The sequence below is a fragment of the Bactrocera neohumeralis genome, unplaced genomic scaffold (genome assembly GCF_024586455.1).
Source record: "Bactrocera neohumeralis isolate Rockhampton unplaced genomic scaffold, APGP_CSIRO_Bneo_wtdbg2-racon-allhic-juicebox.fasta_v2 ctg3895, whole genome shotgun sequence".
Classification (NCBI taxonomy): Eukaryota; Metazoa; Arthropoda; class Insecta; order Diptera; family Tephritidae; genus Bactrocera; species Bactrocera neohumeralis.
In genome coordinates this window covers 143-9,292 of record NW_026091057.1, presented here as the reverse complement: position 1 = coordinate 9,292, position 9,150 = coordinate 143, and the positions used below count along the sequence as shown (strand labels likewise).

At 38.2% G+C, this 9,150-nt stretch overlaps 1 protein-coding gene across 1 annotated transcript; it reads left to right on the top strand.

Annotated features, from left to right (window-relative positions):
• Positions 1 to 8,042: 8,042 nt before the first annotated feature.
• On the top strand, positions 8,043 to 8,904 carry LOC126767076 (E3 SUMO-protein ligase ZBED1-like). The gene is made up of 2 exons (XM_050484691.1): positions 8,043 to 8,623; positions 8,692 to 8,904. The coding sequence occupies exons 1-2, from the start codon at positions 8,240 to 8,242 to the stop codon at positions 8,875 to 8,877; spliced, it is 570 nt and encodes a 189-aa protein (XP_050340648.1). The 5' UTR covers positions 8,043 to 8,239; the 3' UTR covers positions 8,878 to 8,904.
• The last annotated feature ends 246 nt before the right edge of the window (positions 8,905 to 9,150 follow it).

The following is a 9,150-nucleotide window of genomic DNA, read 5'->3' as shown; positions in this document are numbered from 1 at the left end:
AACTTTTGATGAGAAGAGAATTTTTCAATCAGCTCCATTATAGTGTTATCTTTCACATTTGCAGAAAATGTGACAGCGTTTTTCTTCTTCTCTAAGGCTTCGTTTTCTGGGGAGAGCTGGAAGTGAGCGTTAATTGGCCATAAAGCGGGGTCTTCTAGGAGGAACTGTGGACCGCCAAACCATATAGAATTATTCAATTCGTCCACGTTACAACCCCGAGACACTTGATCCGCAGGATTTTGTTTCGTTGGCACATGTCGCCACTGTACATTGTCAGTCAATTCTTGGATTTCGGACACTCTATTTGCGACAAAGGTTTGTAATGAAGATGGATGCGTTTTTACCCAGTGCAATACAATTTCAGAGTCTGTCCAAAATGTAATTTTCTCGAATCGTCGACTCAACATTGGTGCAACTCGTGACCATAATTTGGCAAGAAGATGTGCTGCCGAGAGCTCGAGACGCGGAAGAGACTTGGTCTTCAGCGGAGCCACTCTAGACTTTGCAGTAAGCAGCATACATTTGACACCACTAGCAGATTGGCTTCGTATGTATATGCAGCATCCGTACGCTCTTATTGAAGCGTCGGAGAAGCCATGGATTTGGCATATATCAGTCGACTCTAGGTTTACATACCGAGGAATGCTAATTGACGAGAGCTGCAGTAGGTTGGCTTTGAAATTCTGCCAGCTAGTGTCGAGGCGCAATGGAATCGACTCATCCCAATCTAGTTTTTGAATCCAAAGCTCTTGCAATAAGATTTTTGCTTTGGTAACTAGTGGGGCTAATAATCCAAGAGGATCGAAAAGGCGAGCGGAGACTGACAATATGTTCCGTTTAGTGGCTCGCAGATCATTAAAGTTGGCATCCAAAACAAATCGAAACAAATCCTCTTTCGGCAACCAATGGATTCCTAGTGTTTTAGTTGAATTTTTGTCATTGAAGCTTAATGACTTTTCAGTGCAATCACTGTCGAAAAATTTAGGGTGGTTCGAAAACCACTTCGTTAAGGTGAATCCTGCCGAGTTTAATATTTTAATTACCTCACTTCTTATAAGATCTAGAGACTCAAAATTTTCAGATCCTGTCAATAAGTCATCGACATAAAAGTCTCTTTTAATGGCCAATGAACCGAGTGGGTATTTAGTTGTATTAGCATCGCTGAGCATTTGTAAACACCGTGTTGCGAGAAATGGTGCAGGCGCAGTGCCATAAGTAACGGTGTTAAGTCGAAAAATTTGAATATGCTCTGAGGGATGCTCTCTCCACACAATAAGCTGACAATCTCTGTCTTCTTCGTGCACCATTATTTGGCGGTACATTTTAGTAATGTCTGCCGTTAAAGCGTACTTGTGTAGACGAAAACGAAGAAGAGTTGAGTACAATTTTTCTTGGATAGTTGGGCCTACCATCAAAAGTTCATTCAATGAGATTTGAGATGAAGTACGACTCGAAGCGTCAAAAACAACACGTAATTTGGTTGTTGTGCTTTCTGGTCTTAAAACGCATTGATGCGGAATGAAGTAGTGTGGCTCACTCGGGATCTTATTGTTCGTTGGGCTCATGTGACCCAATGCTCTATATTCATTCATAAAGTCCAGATACATTTTGCGAAGTTCTGGATCTTTTAATGTCCTTCTCTCCAGGGCCTGAAACCGCCGAACTGCGGTTTCATAGGAGTGACCGAGTAACTTACGGTCAGCTTTAAAAGGCATTCTTACTTGAAGCCGTCCTGAAGGCAATACTTGAGTTGTTTTCACGAAAAATTTTTCACACTCTTTTTGCTCTTGTGTGAATTTGATGCCAGTTTCTGAAGGTAATTCTTCTAAAGCCCAAAACTTTTGGACCACCGAATTAATTGACGTTAAGTCATCTTCAGATTGGCATAATGTGCTAGTTGCAGAAGGAGGAGGACTTAGATTGCTGGCATATTTGCCAGACACAACCCACCCTAAAAGGGTTTTCTGTAGCGTTGGTTGATTAGGACCACTTTTAATTTGGCCAACCGCTAACAAATCGAAAAAGGTTTCTGCACCCAATAATATATCAATCTTTTTTGATTTATGGAATTCTGGATCCGCCAATTTAATATTGTGCGGAATTTTCCAGCCATTAACATTTATGTTATGGTCTGGATGATTAGCCGAAATGCAACGCATTATCCAGAATTCCGCCGAAAACTCGTAATTATTTACCCGCGACTTAACAAACGCGCTTAATTTTGTCCCCACTTTCGTATTGGAATTTCCAATTCCTATTATGTTTAACGTTTTGTGTTGGCGACGAATCCGCAACTTTTGTGCCAAGTCCTCCGTCATAAAGTTGACTTGGGAGCCTGAGTCCAGTAACGCTCTCGCAGGCAGATATTCACCATAACTGGTCCTCACTTGAATAACAGCTGTCGCCAACATTACCCGATCCGGCATACTCGCTGTATGCATGGCATGTGTGGTTGATGGTTGCGGATGAGATGCAGCGGGGAAGGAAACCGGGTACTGGTGCAACAATGTGTGATGCGATCGATTGCATACACGACATCGATCCGCTCTGCACTTGGATACCGTATGCCCCTTACGCAAGCAATTTATGCATAAGGGCACCGATTTCACAAACTCGAACCTCTGTTGTACCGGAAGCGCCTTGAAAGTGGGGCAGGCAGTTAAAGGATGTTCCTTTGACTTGCATTTTTGACAAGTTGGCTGCTTTGCCTCTGCAGAAACTAAAGCTGATTTTGTCCTGTCCATGTGTGGCTGTTTCATGTGGCTCATGCTGGTTGTGGCTCCGGATTTCGTCCTCGAACAAGATGCTCCTTCCGCTGCTAACTGCTGAAATCTTCTATTTAAAGTTGCTTCGCAATCCTTCCATAATGGTAAGTGATCGTAGTCAAGTTGCTCTTCCCACTTGGATCGGGTGGCAGAGTCAACCTTTGTCATAACTATATGTATTATAATGGCGTTTGTTATTTGCTTCTCATCGCCCAGAGATAGCAAAGAGTCATAAACAGCAGACACTTCATCAATCATTGATCGCAATGAAGGCGCGGATGGCTTTGGGATGGTTGGCAGCTCAAAAAGTTTAGATATTGTATTGAAAAATATCAAGCACTTATTATCGTAAACTTTTTTGAGACTTGCCAACGCTTTCGGATAATTTTCATCCGACATCTGAAACGCTTTAACTGTCCCCAGAGCCTCTCCAGATAGACAATTTACCAAATGGTTAAATTTTTCTATATCTGGGATATTTGGATCATTATGAACCAAGCTCTCAAACAAACTCATAAAATTTTTAAACTCTGAATATTCTCCCTTGAATTTCGGCAAATTCATTTTAGGGAGTCTTGAGCTGTGAGAAGCTACGAAAGATGTTTCGGCAATTGACGTTCTATTTTTGGCTAAAATATTTTTAATTATTGATTTCGTTTCAACAATTATGTCCTCTAACTCCCCTCGGGCCATGTCGTCTTCATCAATCTCTTCAATTTTAGATTGGCATTTCATTAGCTTTTCGCTATGTGAATTTAATATGTCGAGCCGACATTCCAATTCAATTGGATCTAACGACATGGTTTTTTCTAAAAGGCCCGTCTTTATTCGCAAAATACTATTTTTTGCCACCGTCCTTTGACGCTTTAATGACTTTAAGTCGATTAACTCCTTACTTGGAGAGAGGTTGGCGATAGTTGGCTTTGGCTTGCTCATTTTGCGTGTTTAAATTGAATTTCCGAAAAAAAAAACTACAAAGGTTGGCAACAGATATATTAAAAATCGATAACGAAAACGAAAAAATATATATATATCGATTCCCAAATATACGAAAGCCAAACCAATAGCAATAGAGGTTGGCAACAAATATATTTGGAATCGGTTACGAAAACGAGAAAGAATAATATCGATTCCCAAGTATACGAAAGCCAAACCGATGAGTTATGCAAAATGAGCACTAGCACAGTCGAAAATTTAACGCGAAAAAATATTGTCCAATAATTAAATTTGCGAAAACCCGAGGTAATATGCGAAAAAACTGACCGAATTAAAATTTTAAAATTATGCGATTTAAAAAAAGGTCGTACCTTAATGTAGGCAAATCCGCAATCCCAAAATCCCTTCACATTCACTTCAATATATGTATATAATATGTATATGTATATGTATAATATATAATATATGTAGAAAATGATATATGTATATATATGTATAAATATGCGTGTAATGTGAAAAGGGAGAGCCAAAAACTGAAAGTGTGCGTTTGCAGTTTTATTATTATTGTTTTTTGTTTGCACCACTTTCAATAATTCGCACTCGTTACCTGGTGCGTCGGCTGTTTGCCGGCGCTTACGTCCCTTTGGCACAGGATGCAGCGGCAGCTCATTCCCACGACGACTTAAGCAGCAGCGGATGGACGAAGAATTATAGGAACAGCGGAGCGATGACAGCAGCAGCGACGTGATGGCAACGATGTAGTTATAGCAGCAACGACGGGATAGCAGCAGCGGAACGACGACAGCAGCAGCGACGGGATGACAGCAGCGGAGTTATAACAGCAGCGACGTGATGACAGCAGCGGCGGAATGGCAGCAGCGGATTGACGGCAGCAGCGACGTGATGGCAGCAGCAGATTGTCGGCAGCAGCGACGTGATGGCAGCAACGGAGCTATAAGAGCAGCGGCTTGGCACCAGCAGCAACGGGATGGCAGCAACGGTGATGACGATGGCAGCGGCTTAATACCAGCAGCAACGGGATGGCAGCAACGGTTTCAAGAACAACGGTTTTAGAAAGTGTTTTTTTTTTTTTTTAATTATAACGGTTTCTTCACCATGCGGCACTTTAAACAGTTTTTTTTTTTTTTTAAACTGTAAAACAATTTTTTTTTTTTTTAAACTGTAATGCAATTATTATTTTACTTTTTTAGGGCAAAAACGTTTCGAGCTTTTATTTGCGCCCACCACTGTACCGCATGAAAAATTCACCTTGCACTGTTCCACCTTTTCTTCTTAATTTTTCACTGGTTTGGGTATTAGGTGAAATTGTCACACGAACTTTTAGCCACTCACACGATGTATTTATATTACTGTATGTATATATGTATGTGCACGCACTCCACAATAACTCCTTCTTTCTCTATTTTTTTTTTTGTTTTTTGCTCTTTTAGGCTGAGGTAAGTACTATATGGGTAAGTATGTATTTTAGCACTCCACTTACAAATATGTATGTATGTATAAATTTTTGTTTTTTACAGATTTCACTGCACGCACTGTGTATGTAGATATATATGCTTGTTTTATAGGTTCTCACTGCACGCACTTTGCATATATGTATATGCACATGTATTTTTGGATTTTTAATCCCCTTTATAATTTTTTGTGTTATTTTTTGTTTTAGAATTTGTTGTTTTTTCACCTTCACAGCCGTGAACACCGAATTCCGAAAACCGAACACCGACACTTGGCAATTGGTTGCGAAAAAGAAATCTTTGTATTAAAGTAATTATTTCACTGATAGTAAATTTTGATAAATTTTTTTTTTTTTTTTAAACACGCATTTGTCCCTGCTCGGGCGCCATGAAATTTCTCAAGCGTTTTTGAGAACTAAATTGTTCCGGGATGCGTGTTGTTTAATATAATAATGTTGTTAAATAAATATTCACTTAATTATACTTTACCAATTGCCTGTACGGACACTTGACTTGCGGAAAATTGCGACGGCGAAATAGCGAAAAAAAAGGAAACGCGTGCGATCTCGATTGCGGTCAAATAACAATTCATTTCTTTATTTCAGCAACTAGATGACTTAGCCTAAATCTTAAAGCTAACGGGAAAAAACAGTTGGAATGTTAGTATGTATGTATGTACAAAAAGGAGGTAAGTATAATTCATTTCGTTAACTTAAAGTAATAGATTAAGGTAAGTATATTTAATATTATTAGGGTAAGTACAATGAAAGTATAATTCGAATATAACATGCATTTCAAAAAAAGTAATTAATTCTAATTTCATATTTTATTTTCATATATTCGTTTTAAATTGAAAGATTCTGATCAATTTATTTATGTCCACACTGTAATTAATGTTCATTTCGGGTATATTTAATACAGTTGGTATTGATGTATGAAATACAAATATTGTATTGTCTATGTAAAAGCGCCCATACACGAGCACACAAGTGCGTTCGATCGGTATGTATGCGCTTGCGGTTTACCGTGTATGGGCTTGTTCGCGTACCGATCCATGTTCGCGAAAATGTTTGATTTTTTACGATCGGTGCGCGAACATGTTTATCGTGTATGGCGTTGTCGGCGCACAAAATCTCATTTCTCTCGTGTCGCCGAACAGTGAAGATCGCGGACAATGGCAAGAGTTAAGGGGAGAGCCTGCTTTCGAGGCTTCAAAAATCGATTTTTTTGAGGATTTTTTTGGGAGGGAAACAAATTATTGATTCAAGCGAAATTTCTAGGCTTTATAGTTATATATTTGAACATCTTTCACAAATTTTTTAGATACGAAATCTTTGATATTCTGCCTTTGGGAAGTAATTACCCGATGCATCTCGCATGTACATTTTTCGGACGGCGGCCAGGATGAGATTCAGAGAGATTCATATTTTTTATTAATTTATCTTCTAGTTAAACTAAAAAAATTCCAAAAAAAAAGTGTAAAATTTAATTAAAAATTTAATAAGTAGTGGCTTTTGATCAAAAGAATTTTACTTTATGCTGTTTAAAAATATGTTAAAACTTGACTTTTCTTAATATTTTTTTTAGTTTAAATATAAGATAATTTTATGTCAATGATAATAAACTTTGGCCTAATTCCATACGACGTTTAGTTTTTTTTTTCTATCCTGCCCGCCAATTAAGAATAATCGTAAAAAAGAAAAACCGAGAAATCACGCTTCAAAGTTTTCGCTTTTTGCCTAAGCGCTCATATATATACATACATAGTGTAAGAAAAATAAAAGTTGGATTAACTTATTAACGAAATTCCATGAAATAGATAAAAATGCAACATTAAAAATAAATTCCAAGAAATGTTCCCCTTGCCTGTCGCACATGTTAACTCTGTGAAGATTTTTTTATTAAATTTATGATAATATACAGTAAACTTGGACTAACTTGAAGGCGAACGGTGGAGTTGGCTTTAAGCGTGGTGATAAAAAATGGACAAATTTGTGAAAAGTAAGTATTGTTTCTAAATAGTTCTGCATACAAGTAAAAATGTGTGTATGTTGTATATGTATACTTATAACATGTGTCTGTATTTGTATTTTTAGTAACATCAATATCAACTGGGCGTGATATCCTACTCTAATACCTCTGAAAAAAAGAAACGCATTGACAAGCTGGTACTAAATATGGTTGCTTCCGATGTCTTACCTCTAAATGTGGTTAATAATGTTGGGTTAACCAAGCTGATCCATGAACTAGATCCANGTTACAAAATGCCNAGTAAGACTCACCTGCGCAATGTACTATTAAAAAATGAATACAATAGTCTAAAAGAAACTTTAAAAGCAGAGCTTCAGATTGTCGAAAGCGTCGCATTAACAACCGATGGCTGGTCATCAAGAGCCAATGAATCATATCTAACTGTTACGTGTCATTTTGTATCCGAATCTTTTGAGCTTGCTTCAAAAATTTTGTCGACGAACCAACTTATCACACCAACTAACCACTCAGCTGTTAACATTGCTGATACTATAAATAATGTTGTAACTGAATGGGGGCTTGCAAGGTAAAGTCGTTTGTGTAGTAACAGACAAATGACGCTACAATGAAAAAAAGCTTGTGAGCTGCTTAAAATCATGCATATTCCCGTTTTGCACATACGATAAATTTATTAGTGCAAGATGTGCTAAAGCTGCCATGCGTTTCCGAAATTATTGTGAAGTGCAAGCGCACAGTCGCTTTTTTTAAAGCGAGCAATATAGCTTATGCTAAATTCAAGGAAGAGCAAGGCGTTAATAAGCCGTACAGTTTGATCCAGGAGGTTCCTACGTTGGAATAGTGCTCTCTTTATGATGCAGTTTATTTTAGAGATCAAATGAAGCAATCTCGAGAGTTCTTTTGAAAACCCCAAAGTCTTTACCGCCGTTTACTGCAGACGAAATAACACTCATAAAGGAACTGGTTGAGATACTTAATCCATTTCAGGATGCAACCGTATCCGTTTCTGCAGACACAAAAGTGACTATATCACTGATCATTCCAACATGCTGTGAGCTGCGCAAACAAATATTTGAAATGAACTCTTTCATATCTCCAGAGGCTAAACTAGTCGTCGACTACCTAAGGGTCCGAATGGCAGAGAGATTTTCACAGTACGAGGAGCGTACCGCGACAAGGCTTGCAACCATTTTGGACCCACGGTTCAAAAAGGATGGATTCCTGCAGCCATCAAATGCTGAGCAGGCTAAAAAAGCCTTAGAGTTAGAAGTCTCCACATTTTTGTCAAAAACAACACCACGTCCACAGCCAACACCACCACAACCCAAACGCTTTTCCTTCATGAGTCAAAAGCTGGAGGATAAAGTAAAATCAAATAAAGCTGACGCCATAATTCTTTTGCGCCAATATTTTGAAACGGCGCATGAAGCTGAAGAAGTCAATCCACTTGACTATTGGAAGGTAATAATAAGTGTAATATAATTATTCACATGGTTAATATAACAAAAATAATTTTCTCTTCATTTTAGGAGCATACAAAGGATACGACAGCTTTAGCAATATTATCAAAGAAGTATTTTTGCGTACCAGCGTCTTCCTGCGCTTCTGAACGAGCGTTCAGCAAAGCTGGACAAATTGTATCGGACAGGAGATGCGCTTTAAAATCGAATATAGTAGATAAGCTACTTTTTCTCAACAAAAATCAAAAACAATGATCTCTTAATAAATTTGTTAAGTTTTAATTTTTGTTTTAACTGAAAACATCGATGAAACATCGATGTTTTCTTTCAAAAACATCGAAAACATCGATGGCCCCAGACATCGATTGTTTTCCAGTTCTAAAGAACGGACGCAAAATGGTTTTGTGTGTCGTATATGGGCAAACGAATTCATACCGATCGAACGCACTTTGCTCGTGTATGGGCACTATAACAGAGCATCTCGACAGGATAAAATTTATGTCATACTAACAGTATTGCTATGCGTAT